Below are 18,323 nucleotides of genomic sequence, written 5' to 3'. Positions count from 1 at the left end.
GTTGTACAAAGAAATACTGACACACATACTAGCAGGCATTAACAAAAGGTGGCTCAAGGTTTTAAGGCTTTACTCCATGAAACGCTTACTGAAGAGTTACAGAACACAAAAGCTCTGCAACCTGCCGACAAGCCTGAACTCACTCAGGTCTTTGAACTCTGTGACCCAGACTCCCCAGAACTGACCTGTTCCGCCTCGAACGGGGCAAAGTGGAGTTACTCCAACTTCCCACGTTGATGGAGATAAACTTCAATCACTTCGGGGAGAAGGACTCAAACCAGGTTGACTGCCGACCTTGAAACTAGTTAATGACATTTCAACTTCAGCCAGTTAAGGCTTTTGAAAAATGGATTTAGGTAATTCCGACGAGCCAGCAAATAGTTTTTCAGCAGATAACATGCCAGATGAGACAGAACAAAGTCGTACAACAATGTGAGGAAATGTTTAATTCATTGATCTCATCCTTCATACAGTTTCTAGCCAGTCTTGCCTCAGATTCCTTCTTTAAATAGTTTTTACCATTTGAATTGGGGAAAGAAAATCTCAGTATATTGTAATCATGAACATATTTAAATCACATTCTTGTTCTGCTTAGAAAACGGCGACATGCTCTGTAAAATAAGATTCACAAACCAACATTTATAATGTATTCATAAAGTGTGATGCTGAGTTTAATACATGTGAACACAAAAAAGAAAAAAATCAAACATTGTCACGTCACTCGGCAGCTCCAACAAAGTTTATTTAGTTTGAGAAGCTACAGGCAGTGAACACGGTTCGTATTAATGTGAGCTTTGTGGATGTTTTGGAGGCGGATGACGGCAAATATTTCTTTGCTGTAAAGATGGCCACAATTCTGAAGAGTTTAACATTTTTGCAGCAGTAATGACTCATTGATAGAGTGAAACATCATCCCATTAGAATAAGCGGCCAGTGGCACAGACGGATGTCTCGGAGCAGGTCTGTAGCGTCTAATCCCACGTTAGGCACTGAAACATTGTCTAACAGAGTTTGACCTTTACCGCTCATTCAGATGGGAGGACGTTTAAACTGCGGTCAGATTATTGAAACGGTTAAATTTAATGGAAGTTATCTCAGAGGACCTACTTCATCACCACAATTTAAAAATCGAAGTAAAAAGGAAAAAGCTGCGGGTGTCCCCACAGCCGACGACTAAATTGCAGATTCAGACCGTCTTCCTATTCTACCAATTGCTCTGGAATCAGCTCGACGTTAAATGAACATTTTGAAGTCATTTTGGGTGGATTGTCAACTCTACTGATCCACACATGAACCTGGTGTGCGGAGCCGGTCGAAAGTTGAACAATGATCAGAGGAGGGTTTCTTTCTGCAGAAGGAATGACAACAGCTGGAAGGGGGGCAACTTCTTACTTCTTGAACGACATACTGAAAGGAAAACATTGAAGTATTACATAACTGCATTTAAGAGAGCGAGCTGCATTAAATCACCAAACTTTAACATGAGAGCGAGAGAGGGACAGACGGACTGACAAGCGAGAAGGAGACAAGCGGGCGAGAGAGAGAGAGAGAGAGACATCTAGTCCAGCTCCATCAAGAGGAATAACGTTTTTCAGTAACTGCTAATCATGAGGCGCAGATCAAGGAAAATGGAACCAAAATATTTCCTAAAATATCCCATCTGACCCCGTCAAGTTATTTCAGCTTTGCTTCACAGCAAAAACGACAGATGCCTCCAGCAAAAGGGAAACTTTGCCGAATAGAATACCTGCAATGTGCTGTACCAGTCTGAACATAACAGGTTTATTTTCCTGGAACTAGGTCTGGAGAAAAGTGGGTCGTCTTATCTTTGTCTAACATTCAGCTCCTGGCATTATGCCAAGTTCTACATATCAAGAGTATGGGGACCTGAGACGCCTCGCTGAGCAGATAACGGTGAGTAGGTGAACACGCCATGTGGTGACAAGTGGAGCTGGACGTTGTTGTTAAGCTGTTCAGAGGCTTTAAAATGCTGCATCTCAAATGCTCATGATGGCAGCGAGGACGATGTGTCTGGGAGGAAGCAGAACACTGGGGACTGTTTATAAAACTGCATGTAACAAGAAAAAAACCTCAGCAGACTATAATGGCGAAACATGCTCACGTGTATTTCCATGTTCAATTTTAATTACTTTATTTAAAATAAAAAATTCATGCATCATTTTTAAACCTACAGTATTTAGAGTTTAATTTCTATGCGTTGGACTAATCAAGGAGAGCCCTTTGAATCTGACCAAAAAAAAACAAGTCACCAAATTGTGTTCATCTTTTGGAGGCAAACAAAACCTCCGTTTGCTTTTCTTAAATATATACAATCGAATCAGCACCAACAGTTTGTATTCCATTTTCCAAAATTCCAAGACAATATATTTAGACTATTCCGAGCTCCTGTAAAATTGATGACGTCCGGGTTATCTGCACTGTTCATGTGATCATGCTTAATGTATTCTAAAGTCGATTGTTTTATATGACTAGAGTTTAATGTTTCATTACAGTAATTTATTAGTTACCGTTATCAACTGTGCTCTTGCTGCAGCTATCTTGGTCAGGCCTCCCGATGAGCGCAATGGGATTAACCTGATTAAATAATGGCTTTAAAAAAACAACCTAAGTGATCTGCAGCTACTGAGGCCTTGACGAGGCATTACAAGTATTTGCAGTTTCAGTAACAGCATCACTGATGTCAAACGGGAGAAAGCGGCTCAACCTTAAATCAAATTTATGTTTGCTTTTCCCGTCCATATCAAGTCAAGCGAGTAAGCGTAAATATCAGAACGAAGTATTCTTCCATATGTGTTCCTTGAGCAGGTAGTTTCTGCTCAAATTCAATAGCCTGACAGTTGTAAAATCCATTTGTGCAGGATTATCCTTACAGGCAGCACAGCGGCAGATTAATTATTTTCTGTACGTCCAATTAAATCATTAACTCATCATCTTGGATGAAATGTAATAGTCCAGATGAAACCCATGCTCTTAGAGAGATGGTAGTTCACTGGAAAACAAACAAACACAGAAATTAAGTAAACGAAAATATAACTAAGTTCCATAAGTCAGACCCTGGCTGAGGGATGATTGAGAGTGGGAGACGACTGTTTAATGGAAGCTATTTGTCTGTATTCTTGTCTGTCAGTGTTGTAAATAGGGAAATGAGGCTTCCTTTCCAGGTCCCAGCTCAGTTCTCAGCTGTATGAACACACGGCTACTTCTGGAGCTTGAAGTTTTAATAGAAAAGCTTTTTTTAAATGTCATGTTATTGTAATCTGTACAACGAAATTAGGTGAGCTTGCACTTGAGCTGCTGCGTCCGTGTTGCCACACCAATATGACGTTGCACACACGTGTTTTTGGACTTTGTCTTGTGACCTAGTTTAACACTGAACAAGGCGTGTTTTACTTTACAAGTGCAGGGAAATATTTCAGGGGGGGGGGGGGGGGGAGTCTCAACCCATTTGTCAGAAGTGACATAAATACTGCGTATGACTCACTTGAAGTTTTCACTGTCCTGCAGGTTGAGCATCAGGCTGTCGGCATTCAGGTAAACTTTGTTTTGGGACTGCGCCACCTGCAGGTCAAACGGAGACATTAAGTGGAGAGAAAACACAGGTGGAAAGTTTCTCGGCCTGCAGGGAGCCGTTGCCGCCGCCGCCGCCGTCGAGCACAATGAGGACATTGTCAGAGCTTCAACACTGAGCTGATTCACTGCGGGGCGAGAGCTGCTGAGGCCCGGTCAGCGTCCATGTAGGAAACGCACATCACCAGCAGAGCGCCTGGTTCCGATGACGTGACTGCAGCGTGAGGACAGAGAGCGCTGCACTCAGCTGCGAGGTCACGGCGTCATAAAGAAGGTGCTCAGAGCCCGTTAGTGAATGAATGTAATCAGTGATACTCCACTGCTGCCTGAAAACAAATGCATACATTCACATGGGCTCTTAGCTCAACCCCGTCTCAACAAACACTTACTGATGAGAATTACGATGAATTCAGTCCATTCCTACCTCTTTCTGCAAAGATTACCTATTTGAATGAGACACTTTGTTTTGTAAACATTTAAGATCTATACAGTTAATCTACACACAAGCAAACTGAGCAGGAACTGATCAATTTCATGGGGTCTCAAAGTTTTCAGGTGTGGATGGATTTCAACAAACTGCTGCAATACAATCAATGGAGTCATTCACTCAACTGGAATGTTGCATTCCAGTCGATCACATGACAGAGCTTTGAGCATGTCAAATTGAAGCAAGGGAATATGAGCTTCTTAGTGCCATAAAACCATTAAATAATAATTATACTAATGTGTCACAATGTACCCTGAAGTGTGCAACAGCTTCCACTTAAAATAACTATGCCGAATTCGTCGCCCGAACTGGACTGGGTTGTTTAGATCCATTGCTCCATTTGAATTTGACCAAAACACGTGAAACCTGTTTGTTGTGGATTGATTCATGAGATAAGGACATAAAAGATTTGCCCTCAAACAGTGTCCAGCGGTGGGTTAGCAGAGCAGAATCTGTTTTAGCCAGAGGAGAGAGACTCCAATGATGCTCCTGATGTGATTACAGAATAATATTGAGTGATGGCTGCAGCTTGCTGGTGACTCTTTAAAGGCAGCTTCAACCTTTTGGCTGCCTTTGTACAGAGTTTCTAGTGAGTGAGGTCTTGCACCACCAGCTTTAGAGCTCGGTTAAGCAATCATTGATAAATTTCGGGTTGTGCAATATTTAAACAGTGATAATATTCAGTAAAAGTTAGGTTGATGCAAATTTATAACGGTAAGGGTTTCTGCAGTGATAAACTTCTTCAGCAAATGTTTGTAACCATTCATGAGCAAACTTTGACACATAAGATGTTTTCTACAGCAGCTGTAGAAATGTTATTCTGACTTCAGATAAATTCAGCTTTGATATCTTCTAGTCCAGGGGTCTCCCACCTCCACCTCGGTCCTGGAGGGCCCCTGTCCTGCATGCTTTAGTTCTCTCCCGGTTGCAACACCCGGCTTTTTCACACATTAGATTAAAAAGCCCTGTAGAATATAAATTTTAGTTGGACTTTTTTCTCCAAATAGATTACATTTTGTGGAATCTCAAAGAACATTATGACTTTCATGAAATGTTTAACCAAGAAGGAAAACGGAGGGTGGATAACTCCTTTGATTCGACGCTATACAGTAATTCATGTTCCTTTGGCGCCATCAAGTGGACAGTCGTATTGTTTTTCTGTTGTCATGCAGGATTCACTTTCAAGAGTTTAAAATGGAGCATTGAAGATATTCTTGGACTTTCAGGCTAACGCTCAGTGTCGGATATTGTTAATGCCGTGCTTATGATTGATGTAGGGGTATAATCTCACCGATGACTCCTCAACATTTGAATCAACTAAGCTATAAATGTTTGATTCACATTTTACTCTTTGCCAAGTTTGTTCTTGATACAATCTGGCAGCACCTTTAGATTACATAACTGCACGACTGTGTGTGTTGAGGTTCCCAAATGATCAAAATTACAATTAATACGAGTAAAAGTAAATTGGATCACAAAGCACCATCATACAAGTGCTTGTATTCATGATTTGTTCTCAACTTTCCAAAGTTGCTTCAGTTTTTATGCAAAAAACATCAGCACCCAATTAAAAGGAATGTATCTTTGTAAGTTAATACAGGGTAATTGTATTTAGTAGATAATCAAGTTTATGTCCTGATCACAGGTAAGCCTATAAAGATGAACGCTTCTGCCAGGTCTTTCCTATCATGGCGTCACACTGATATTTCTATGAACTGAAGGAAAGTATTTGCTCACAACACACCCATCCTTCATGATTCATGTAGCACTATCTTTTGTGGCTCAGCCCCACCCCTCTTGGTTACTGTTGCCGACTCACAAGCCATCGCAGCTGACTGCATGTTACGTGGCAGCTGTCAGTGTAGAAATGACACCGCAATGGGCGATAGACAGCGCTTAGGGTTTAGCCACCTATGTTACTTGATTAGCCAGCATTGTTGACATTGTTTGACTAATTTTACGTCTTAAATGGCTTAAATACCCCAGAAAATAACAAAAGTGTCACCAACTCTAATGCATCTTTGAGCGGCAATGTTTGACCTTGTCCGGGGAGTTGGTAGTTGAATGCCATTGGTTCATTGGCCTTCAGGGGCGGGGCTTAGGGTCACATTTAGAATAAATCGAAAATTAAAATACAATGCTGAATATTTTGTTTCAAATTACTTTGAGCTCAGGACATGCTTGTAATCAACAGCAGCTCTTGTTGCCCTCATTTTGTGTCTGTCCTGCCCCAGTACTGGATAAAGGACAGCAACCTTTTATACATCCATTTCATAATTCCATGCTGAGCAGGTGCACTCATCTGTCATAGCTGCAAATGTAGGAAAACTAAGCCAATTCTTAACATCCCCAATTAATGTTTAAAAAAAACAAAAACATTAACAGAGTGTTCATGTTGGCGAGTCTTACACTCTTGGCGATGTTCTGAGCTGCTCGGATCTTCCTGAGTTTCAGGTAGCCTGGATTCTTCGTCACGGCCTCGCCCAACTGAAATAGACAGACACACAGTTAGTGTATTCACAGGAGAATACAGTTACACACCTGCAAAAGAGGAGAGTAAGTTGTTGGCCTGAGGCTGATGAGCAGCAGGCCGAGCCGGTCTCTCAAAAGAAGAAACAAAACTGATAGTCAGGAGGATCAAGGCTGCAGGCGTGTCACAGCCCAGCTCCGGCATTTCTCACACACATTGACATGCAGACAAAAATAATTACTGCATACTTGGATGAAGTGTTTGTTTAAGTAGTGTTTGTTTCTTGCCGCAATCATGAGGCAAGGCTGGGATAGCTCACATGTTGGGACAGGAATTTATCTGAGCGAATGCTCTGGGGTGGTTTTAAAGGTTAATTAAATTGATAACCAGATAGATCACAGCACCACCTTTAGGAAAAACAACATCCAAAAATATGTGATGAGTGCTCGGATCAGAAACGTCCAGTTTCAGGTTTGTCCTCGACAGAAAAGCTTCAGCAGGCTGATTATCAGAAATGTAAACTCTTGCTAAACAGGTGCAGCAACCCAGCAGGGATTACTACTTTGAAGCCGTCTCCACAGGCATCCACACCCAATACTTAAAAGTAAAGATAATGTTCTCCTTCACTTCACCTCCATTTAGAGTAGGTTTTTTTTTTTTTTTTAATCCGAAGGTGTTGTCTCAGGTCCACTTCTGTAAGGCAGGGGTTCTCTACTGGGCTCACTCTGGGATCCACATTTTCCCATGGTCATTAAGTCACGACTCACTTTTTTTTTTTTTTTTTTAGAAATCAACCAACAAAATACATTTTTCAAGAACATATGTTAAAAACACATCTTTTATAAATTTTTCTGTGCACCATGCCTTTCAGAGTAAAGTAAACTGACGACTACTACAACGGTATGTCCGTAAGTGAAATAAATAAAGTGTATAAGATGAGGCAAAACCCCCCCGAAATATTCACTGTGTTCTGAACACTGCACATTAATAAGAAACTAAGGAGGACCATGACAACTGCATGTACAAAAGTGATTAAAACAAATGTCAGACCTGCTCAAAATAAAGTTTTCACCTAACCAGATCATTTGTGGAAGTTAATGAGACAGTTGGACACGTGCTTCACTCTCGATAAAGTTTCAGAGTCTGGGGTGACAGTAGACAGCTACTCTCAGATCATGCTCAGTTTGAATAGTTCCACGCTCCAGCACTTCACTACAGACCACGCACTGGGGTTTCCTGTCCTTTTTTATCTTCAATTTACAAAAATCCACATTTTAAATACTCTGGGTCTTATTTATGTTTCGCAATCTTGCATCCAAATATCAACCGAATCTTGAGTTTATCAAATGGGTACCGCAAAAAACGTTTGGCATGCGTCAGATGTGCAGTAGTGACATCTCTGACGCATGCGTGTCAATAAAATAAAAAGTCCATCATAAGACACACATTACCGCTTTATTATATTTTTGACCAGCTATCCACGACCCACCCAGAACCGGCCCACCAGCTGAGAATCACTGCTGAAGGCGAGCATTCAGTTTCAAGACTGGCAAAATGGTTTCATTCATTACTAACCCTAACCCAGGAAGCGTTGTGTTAGAGTGACAGGAGCGATCCAAGATAATAGTTAGCCTTTCCTGTAATTGCTGGCATTGTGAAACTTTATGATTAGTTATTTACATTGAGCCACGTATGACAACATCTGGGGAAAACGGCTAAAAAGAACTGCTGACATCTAATGGCCCACTAGTTTACCGTTTTTATAACCTATTGAAGCGTTTAGAAAATCATTTATTTAAATATGACTATTTACCATTATGTATGTTTTTTTTTTGTTTTTTTTTTTTGAATTTTTAAATAAGGAAACCTCAACATTAAAACAAAAACAAAAAACCCAGAGCGTCAAATGTGAGCTGCCAGCATTGGTCTAGGAAGCAGAATAATACTGAGGATCCATCAGCTCACCATTTTTGCAGCCTCAGCTTCTCCTTCAGCCTGGATGATCTTCTGTCTCTGATCCTGTTTGGCTTTCTCCACATAAAACTGGGCTCGTTGCGCCTCCTGCTGGGCTGGAGAAACACAAACACAGAAAACACTGAAACAATGCCAATCTCTACACTCCCTATTATTCAATAAGATCTGACAGACTTTCAATATTGGTTTCTACGTGTTAGACATCGACACTAAAGAAAATGAGTGGTACCTTTAATTATTCACAGAAAAATCTTTTCATTTTCCTTTCTTTCCATTATTTTAACTGGTCAACGTGCCAGGGTGGCAACCATTTTAATTCTAACAAGATTATGTCACCATTTAAAGAACTGAATCAGATACAGAGCTCGACCAATCGATGGCTTAAAACATACACCTCAAATAGAAGTTAAATGTAAAGTTCCTAGAATTAGTAGAATTTAGATGATTCTAGAATTTTCTAGAAAGAAAACTAAATACTTTTTCAATGAAACTCTTCGGAACAAAATGATAGGGTGAATCTTATGAACAACATATCCATATTTTAACTTTCAAGAATAATGGGCTTGGCCTTCTACTCAACGGATAAGATATTCACCTGTAGAGCTCAACACAAGCAAAAGACACATTATACACAAGTTGTGATAAATATTCTGTCTTAATGGGTTTAATTATGGCCACAAAAGTATCGTGTACTGAGCTACTTTCAAGGCTCCTCCTGAATCTGTCACATGCTTAGTGCATTTATTGATTCTTGGCCAACATTCACACTTGAATTGGTTGAGATTTTTACGTAAATAAAAGGAGTCCTGCTTTTTAATATGGACAGTGTTAACATACACACACACACACCTATTGGACTACCGGGGTTGATAAATTCAGACCGAACAAATGTTAACATTGTTGTGAAATGAGCACCTTCATTATCAATGTATTATTTAAGTTACCCTAAATATGACACACTAGTTCATTGTTGCCATCAAAAATAACTCAAACTCTTAGAGAATAGAAAACACCTAAAAATAGTACATAACATCTTAAGTATTTCATACTTTATTCTAACCTTTCACAATGTGCTATTGGTGAAAAGTAAATTAAGTTTATGTCAACTAGTGAGAAGCTTTCTACATTGTAGATGCTTTGAGCAATAGTCCATTCAACGGAATTCTGCCCCCCCCAAACATTCATTTAACAATTGAGTCAAAGAACTGTAATCAGTCAAGTTTAATCCAATCTAGGAGGAACACATGCTTAATATTCATAATTTTCATTTTAACTAGCAGAATCAGCACGAGCATGCGCGTGTCTGGCTGAAGACTTCCATCAATTATTCAGTGTATTCTCTTATTTGAAATCTTCTTGAATATAGTTGATCATATGTGTAAAAGTTTGTGTATGATTATCTCTCTGCTATGTTTTGAGTAAAATTTTAAGCATTTATTTACTGGGTGTGAGCAAACATCCCCATTCATAACCAGTATTCAACTATAAATAATCTGAAGCACAACTCAGAAGCTCTGATATCCTCAAAATGCAGCATATTGATGCATTTAACTTTAAATCTATGTAATTAAATGTGTTTAATTCGTGGAGAGGCTGGGGAAGGTGCACTGAGATTTTGCTCAAGTTCCAACATCTTCGTCATCTGCTTCGTTTACATCAGACTAGATAGTCAAATTATTTTTGACTTCAGTGGACCAGTCAATGCACATTCATTAAATGTCTTAAAATCACAGCAATCACATCTCCCACACTTGGAGTGAAACTTAACACTGAACCCACACTCAAGCTGCAGTCGCACTCTTTGACTCAACAAGAAGTCTGTGTGGAATGTCTGATTTTCTGTATTTTCACAATAGAAGATCTATCTTAACGGTCGATAAAAGACAAAGCATGGTTTGTTTATGTGTACTAGTTGGAGGCAGTGATGTAGAAAGCAAAACCTCTAACCTGTGAACATAACATTTCAAATGGTATCTTCTAGCTTATTGCAAACAACCTTCATTTTTTATAATGATCCACTGTCAAGGTCACATATTACCAAGGTCTGGAGGTCTGATAAGTCGTTGACTGCAGGACCAGCAGCCTCACTTTGACGTACTCACCAACTTGTTTGGCCTCCACAGCGGCCGTGTACTCTCTGCTGAAGCTGAGCTCTGTGATAGCTACGTCGTCCAGGATGATGTTGAAGTCTTTGGCTCGCTCGAACAGCTCTCTGCGGATCAGCAGAGAAACCTGCAAACATATTCATGTCAGAGACTCCTCTTCAGGTGACTTTAAAGTATGCAGGTTTGTTTGTCCAGCGAGAGCCAGAGTTTGTACCTGTGCTCTCTGCGTGATGAGCTGCGAGGCGTTGAACTTGGCCACCACACTCTTCAGCACCTCGTTGACAATGGAGGGCAGCACACGCTCATCGTAGTCCTGTCCCAGCTGCTGGTAGAGGATGGGCAGGTTGGAGGCCAGGGGCCGAGAAAGAACTCGCAGCGTCAGGCTCACCATCTGAAGGTCTGTGCATGTTCATTTGATAAGTTAGAATTGCTCTCGTGACAAAACCCCTCCAATCTGCTGCATTGTGCCACTTAACCGACAGCATTAAACAAGCATCATTCATGCATGTACAGTGCATACATTTGGCAAAAAACATTTCTGCATGGAAGAGCTAGTTGGATTCAAGTCATGTAACAAATAGTATGTGCACAAACTTTGGTGTATGGGTTAAAAGGATTCTACTTAAAACCCTTAAAGGGTGTGTTCTTTGACAGTTTTTTGCTAAACTCAGCATCTACCTTTTCTGTTTAAGAGACAGCTGTATACCAATGCTCCTGACCACTCCACACTTTAGACCAACAGCTCAAGGCTGCGTAAATAAACACCAACACACTCATGGTAACAGTCCAAGACTAATCGGGTCAATTGTACTGCTGAACTTGGAAAAGCTTTGCAGAACATATAAGATAAACAGAAACAAAAATTAACGATTCACTGATGAAAGTGAGTGAAGAGCCTACAAATACTTAAAGAAAAGAAAAAGTCCCCTGAAAGCTTCTGGTTTTCTATTGATGGCGACTCAAAACAAAGAACCAAATGTTACGAGGGGTAAACAATGTTGAGAGATTCAAGGGGCATTGAGCAAGTGAGAAAGACATTCAGTAAAAGAAATGCAATTTTAGCATTTTCAGTAGAAGTAATGGAATTCCCATAGTCCTGAAAAAGATCCGATCTTCCAAATCAAATAACAGGTATAAAAGGTCTGGGATTGCAGGGCTTAAAATTAAAATGTTTTTATATGATCTGATGAAGTGTTTGATAAGTTAACTTTGAAAACAAAACCACTAATTAGCATAAACCATCTTCATTATTTTGCACTTTTTATCTTACTAAAACCTAAAATGAATGTCACACATATGCACACTCCATCAGGTTAACTTGTTTTGTTGTTGAATGGAAAATGATGTCTGACCCTTGCTTCCAGTCAGTGAGGAGATTTTCCGGGGTCTGGCTCGGATGTCGTAGATGACGGGATACTGGAACCACGGCATCCTAAAGCACAATACGCAGTTAGATAATCTGTAAAGTTCATCCAGTCACGGAAAATAATGAACTTGTGCTTTTACAATGTAGATGGAGAGGTGTGTAACCTCTTCAGTGTTGTGCAATAGAATACATACAAAATTAATATTTATAAATAAAAACAGTGTTCAAAAAGTTTAAAATATAAATATATACATAAAAAAAAATTTGCAGCCCACCACCGTGCAACATTCTGTTTTTAAAACTTAGGTAATGCAGAGGAGCCAACATGCATGCAGAGTAAAAACTCATTGAATATATCCAAAGAGCATGTGGAAGTTTGTACTAATAATGAAAAGCAACTCTCACCTGAAGTGGAGTCCCTCAGAGAGCACCGTGTCCATCTGCATCCCTCCGATCCTGTTGAAAATGATCGCTCTCTGTCCTCCTTCAACTGCACACAGGGGAGACGAGACAATATTAACGCCTACAAATATTTGACATTCAAACAGGAGACGAGACATTAAAGACCAGATATTTAATTATGGCTTACTCTTTTATAGCCACAACAGAAAACTGTTATAAAATGCTTTAAAATGTATTAGATTAAAGCAAAACAACCACAAACTTATTTATTCCACTTTTACAGACACAAAAATATGTCCATCAACTTCACTGTGCAACAGCAACATGTGAATATGAAGTTCCTCTTTGTACCCGTGCAGAAAGTGTCTTCTAAATGAGCACGTCGGAAATATGAAAGTACAGGTAGTGGATCACAGATGTGTCAAAGACCTCCACCCCAGATTCAAAGAAGAAAATATGAAAAGCATGAAGACATGTTTTGAGGTTATTTCATATCTCCATCCTGTTTGCATTGGATAATTTCGACACTAACAGTTTGTCACTGACCGTCTGGTACTGAGCTGAAGAACATCAAAAGAACTGAAATGACCCGTGAAAAGGGTGAAATTTAGAAATCAAGAAGGCCTACGAATACTTGAAGATGCCACTATGGTTACCAAACTCTGAAGAAAAACTAAGTTATGGTTTGTGTGATCAACCAAGTTCACAGTTCCAACTTCATTGAATCAGTTTAGGGAGATTGCAAAAATATGAAAATATTACTGTTGATCATTACTGATTAAATATAAGTCATAAAGGTTAATAAGTTCCCATAGCACTGGGACACCTGATTGAAGATGTGAAAGCTTATAACGGGTTGCTTCCTATAAAAGGACGGAACAGGATTATATCAAATAAAAGCCATCAATAGAAACAACCTACATCTTTTTGCAACAGTTCTACTGTTCCATCTGAAATTAATTACAAAGAGCGACTTTGACACACTTTTACATTTAGCGGCTGTGTGTTCCTACTCAAAACAGTCAACAGTTGCACACAATGAGCTTTATTTTAAGTTAATCCACAACTGATATGGGATAATTTCTTCAAGATTGTAAGACAAAAGGCAAAATGGAGCAAATTTAAAGGCCACAGAGCAAGCGCTCCAAGATGGAGAGCTTAACACTTGGTGTTGGTGAAATTTTATGCAGCGTTTAAGCATAATGCTCGTGTTACATCCTCTACAAGTTATGATGTTACAATGCTTAAACTGCACAATCTTTAGCTTTTGTTTTTTGCAAATCGACAATGGATTTTCTCTTATTGAGATACGACAAAGATCAACCCTGGGCTTTCTGTACGACGACGCTCATTCAATTACCAGGATCAATCACCCCGGTAACTTATGAGAAATATCTGACCTGCTCCTGAGCAGGTTATGTTCTCTATAAGCTCTGAGTCTAACAGCTCTGTCTGCTGACCAATCAGATCTCTTGGAAAATCACCTGCCCATTCTTGAATGATGGCGATTGCGCAGGTTCAGCACTGAGCTGGGAAAGTAATTTGGAGCAATCTTTTTGACATAACATAAATCCTCGTCACTGAGGCTTTGAATTAGGTTTTTGTTCTTGACTTGGTCCAAGCTCCATGAGGGTTGATCTGTAATGAGGTTAATAATAATGATAATGTCACGCCGACAGAACTGCAGAAACATGAATTTATAGAATGCAGAACTACTCCTGCCATCGTGGCAATGAATTGCTATTCCAACACAAAACACACACACTGGGGAAACAGCCTTAAAACAACGGATGTAAAATCTAAACTACAAGAAGCGTAGTGAGGAAGTTCTGCCAAACACGTTTCTGCTGTAATAAAGTGAAGTTGGGTGGTCACAGTGCCGTCAGTTTATAATGCCCAATGAATTAATGTACAGGGTTCCTCTACAATCATTTAGGAGAGGCGGGCCGCCATTCCTAAATCCTCGCCGCCACTCCTTCAAATTTCTCCTCTTTTTATTTTCATTTAATTGACAAGTACAGCACCGTCGCAAGTCTGCACCTTTACAGCAGAGTCCTGGACTGGGTCAGACACTCACAATCACGTCCTGCGATAGGGGGTCAGGGCGCTCGGTGGAACAGACTGAACACAGGCAGTATTTTGGCTGCTAAAGCCAGTTTAAAGGCCCCTGCATACTCCCTTTTTGAACCCATAAGAACAAGAAGAAAATTCGGCAGTGACGACAGCCAGTTGCCGAAAAAATAGCTTTTTCGGCAGGACTGTTCATACTCCGATAAGAAGCTGCCGAACTCACAGGCCACGCCCCCTCGCAGCAGCCACACGTCTGATGCGGCGTTTAAACTTTTCAACTGCACAGTTTATTTCTGGCCTCCAGTGCTTTCAGAAATACATTTCTCTGAACTGTTTCACTAATAAGAGAGTTTCTGTCCGAGCGCCATGTTGGTCCGGTTTTAACTGCAGGAGCTGACAGCTGTTCGTGTTGCGTTCAGGTGCATCATGTTAAAGCCTGCACTCCGACATTTTAACGAGCTGCGGCGCTCGTACAGTAGCGATGTTACAAGCTAAATATGATTAAAATATGACTGATAGCCATGAGCGAACTGGAACACGCATGCGCAGCACACGGCAGTGCAGAAGTTTCGGCAGTGTGGCACCCACATAGTTCGGCCAGGGCGGTTGGCACAGCCGAAACAAATGTCATTTTGTTCGGCAGGGACCTGCACTGCCGAACTTTCTTCTTGTTCTTATGGAGTATGAAGGGGCCGTTAGTGGTGGCAGCTACATTTCAGAGCACTGTTTAAGGCAGCGAGCCGTCCAGCCGTGATTTGGATAGTCAATTTTCGAAGAAGACAGCCGAAATAATAGTGCAAGGTTTGCTCAAAGCCGTCTAAAATGTGCACGGTCGAACCTCGGATGAGGCGACACGGTGAGAGCGGCTGGACATGTCGTGCATGGAGAGGTTTTAACCGTTAACACACCTCAACGAGCGGACAGCCTGCCCGCAGCGCGGAGCTGCGCTGTGAAGTTTATTTCAGTCAGACATCAGGCCCGTGGACCAAAACCGGCCACTGAAGACTCCAATCCGGCTCCACAAAGCACCAACCAAGGTGGTTATATAGGATTTAGAGGTGAGTTTTTTTTACATTTCACTGTATTTTGCAGCAGAATGTTTCAGTAAAATTGACTGTTGAGATTGTAGTAATTTTCTGATCTTGCAAAATTATAGTTTTATCAAGTACACTGTGCGCCAAAACAAAGCAAAACTTTGAAGTGAAAATTCAAAAGGTTAATATAGCAATACTTAGCATACCTCTTTGTGTGTATATATATATATATATATATATATATATATAAAATGCATTAGAATGCACCATTTAAGGTCTCTTTCCCAAATTTCTGGGTGGTTGCGGGGGGGCTAAAGCCATGTTTTGCTCCATTTATTTATTTTTAATTTAAATTTACAGGTGAAAGTAACACATTAAGACGGGAATGGTCTGGCTTTGGACACGGCAACAGTGTAGCTTTTCGCCTGGTGGATGCGTTTTAATTCTTCATATTCTCAGAGAATAACTGTTCCTTCAGTAATCTAGATTGCTCTGCAGGGTTTCTCAAAACTAGTAACTTTCCTCCATTTTTTGATTGATGCAATTTAGCACTTAGCACATGCGTACTTGAGATATGGTTGGTTAGTTAGAAGTTGTGCGAAAAGTCAACAGCAGTCTCAAAACCTGCTATAATTCAACTACTCAGTACAATTTTCAATCATTAATCCACACAAAAGGAGTAAACATGTCCTCTGTTAACTGTAATGGAATCTTACCCGATTAGCTACAGTGTGTCCAGGTCTGTCAAGGTGGTGATACTTTGAGGGCTCAATATTTTCTCAAGTGTTACTATGAAAAGTTTAAGAACCACTGCAAACTTTTTAACATGAACTATTTCATGTTGGTCTTTTCTTCGTGTTTTAGGAAGTGCCTGTGTTGCTTCACAGAATACTTTGAATGCCATTGAAATAAACAAACATTTAAAAGGTTTTACTTAATTACTGGTGCTTTCCTTTATATAGAAATGTCCACATCTTCCAAATTCTCCAAGGGTATATAAACTTGGGTATGTACTTGAAGGCTTTTAGTAATATTGAGTCTGATTTGTTGTTTTGTATCCAAGATAATTTTACCTCATTGGATTTGGCCCATAACTATTAATACATTCCAGTGATACGATTGACATCACACATAGAATACGTGTGCAACAACTGTGTCATATATGTGAATGAACAAACGGGAGTAAAAAACTAAACCTAAAAATGCTACCAGTTATCACCTCGACATGGTTTCTGGTTCATTTATATTGTCTTCGGTCTTGGCGTTTGTCCTCTGAATGACCAACACATCCGTGTAGGGAGAGGGGTTACATACATGGCTAACTGTACTCAGGTGACATTGACTTGAGCAGATTTGCAAATCATGCATAGTAGCATTCATAAAGCAAGCCATTGCCTTCAAGATGATTTGTCTTGTCATGCCGTTTTAACATATGCAAAGCAAATGCACTGCAAATACTGTCAAAGATGTGATTCCACATTTCTATTTGCAAAAGATTCCAACAAATACCCCTTTGAGGAAAAACTGTGGACTTGACCAACCTGTGTATGTTGCCTCCTTTACACCATAAGCCAAAGCTCCAGCACCAATCAGCAGTTTGAGACCAACACCAGCACCTCGGGGTCCTGATGACATCCGGCCAGCTATCTGGCGCAGCTGCTGCAGAAATCCCTGAAATACAAATAAGTTTTGATTGTTAATAGTGTTTAGATAACCATAACGTGACCTTCATGGTGGCAGGATGAAGGTTTCCAACAGCTTCATGTTAACAGTGTCCAGGTACAGGCATACCATATGTATAGAAAAGACTAGTAGCTCATTACATGTAATTGGCTGGATGTGTACATTACATCTGACATGATGCTGAAAGTTGTTTAATTTCAAATGAAAGAAAACTAACAAAGAATTTCAATTTATTGCAATTCCAGCATTGTGTCATTACAGGTCTTTTGTTCGTCTCATCCACGGTTTATTTGCACTTTGCCAGGACATAGCGAGGTGTTTTGTGAAAACCTGAAGGTGCTCAGTGTAACCAGACAATGCCAAATTGAAGAGAATATTCTGGAAGTCTATTTTCTTTCTGAATTAACGGAGGAGTGGATGTATTAGCAAATAGCTCATGACAGGGTCAATTAGAAGACGATATCTGATATGCTAGCGCAACACAGCAAGTTTATCTTTTAAGCAACGTTGTTGGTTAAATGTTTTTATACGTACACTTGCACAGCTAAATAACACCAAACATGCAGCTATGAGAGCCATCAATGACTTAAAGTTTATAAACTATGACTTTTGGGTGACATTCGTTACCTAGCCAACATCCCTCTACCGGCCTCACGTGCTAAACTTAACGCCTTATTAAACGTCACCCAGCGACGCTCGCGCGACATGAAACTCCGAGGCGAATAAACGAAACGGAGGACAGACAATGTCAAACACACTGAAACCACAGTCTGAAATGAGACGGTAAAGCCCTCACTTACTCCGGGATCTTTATTCGCCATGCTTGTCCTCAGCCGGGTTAGGAAAGCAAGTGAAGAAGAGACAAGGTCACGGGTGATGACGCACGTCCGTTTTCAAGGGGCATCATGGGAAATGTAGTTCAATTGTGGAACGTTCTGGTAACTGCATTTATGTCGTTTTAATGTAGATTGTTAAACATTAACAAAAATAGTATCAAGCTTGAATATTAGCAGAGGAGAAAAGTTACGTGTCAAGCAACGTTCTTCTGCTCCTTTCGTGGCTTTGCTCCTTTATACTTTTTGTCCCCTTTATCCCACTCTCCCTTTTTTTTTTTTTTTTTTTTCCACACAGACACTTTTCCACA

General features: G+C 40.3%; 1 protein-coding gene across 1 annotated transcript; it reads right to left on the bottom strand.

The window, feature by feature from the left end:
• Positions 1 to 423: 423 nt before the first annotated feature.
• On the bottom strand, positions 424 to 18,054 carry LOC308110134 (prohibitin-2-like). The gene is made up of 10 exons (XM_080464242.1): positions 17,980 to 18,054; positions 17,038 to 17,167; positions 12,396 to 12,480; positions 11,977 to 12,056; positions 10,839 to 11,023; positions 10,622 to 10,751; positions 8,511 to 8,614; positions 6,485 to 6,562; positions 3,503 to 3,579; positions 424 to 1,407 (listed from the first exon to the last, which is right to left on the bottom strand). The coding sequence occupies exons 1-10, from the start codon at positions 17,998 to 18,000 to the stop codon at positions 1,389 to 1,391; spliced, it is 909 nt and encodes a 302-aa protein (XP_080320368.1). The 5' UTR covers positions 18,001 to 18,054; the 3' UTR covers positions 424 to 1,388.
• Positions 18,055 to 18,323: the final 269 nt, after the last annotated feature.

This window comes from Lipophrys pholis (genome assembly GCF_963383615.2).
Source record: "Lipophrys pholis genome assembly, chromosome: 1".
NCBI lineage: Eukaryota > Metazoa > Chordata > Actinopteri > Blenniiformes > Blenniidae > Lipophrys > Lipophrys pholis.
The sequence above is the reverse complement of the archived record's forward strand: the minus strand, read 5'-3'. Positions and strand labels throughout refer to the sequence as shown.

What these genes read in the sequence shown, in the direction of transcription:
- LOC308110134 (XM_080464242.1), bottom strand. Translation starts at nt 18,000, where the DNA reads ATGGCGAATAAAGATCCCGGA. An exon ending in TGGCGAATAAAGATCCCGGA is followed by an intron (nt 17,168 to 17,979) that starts GTAAGTGAGGGC and finishes TTTGTATTTCAG; the next exon opens with GGATTTCTGCAGCAGCTGCG. An exon ending in AAAGGAGGCAACATACACAG is followed by an intron (nt 12,481 to 17,037) that starts GTTGGTCAAGTC and finishes CCCTGTGTGCAG; the next exon opens with TTGAAGGAGGACAGAGAGCG.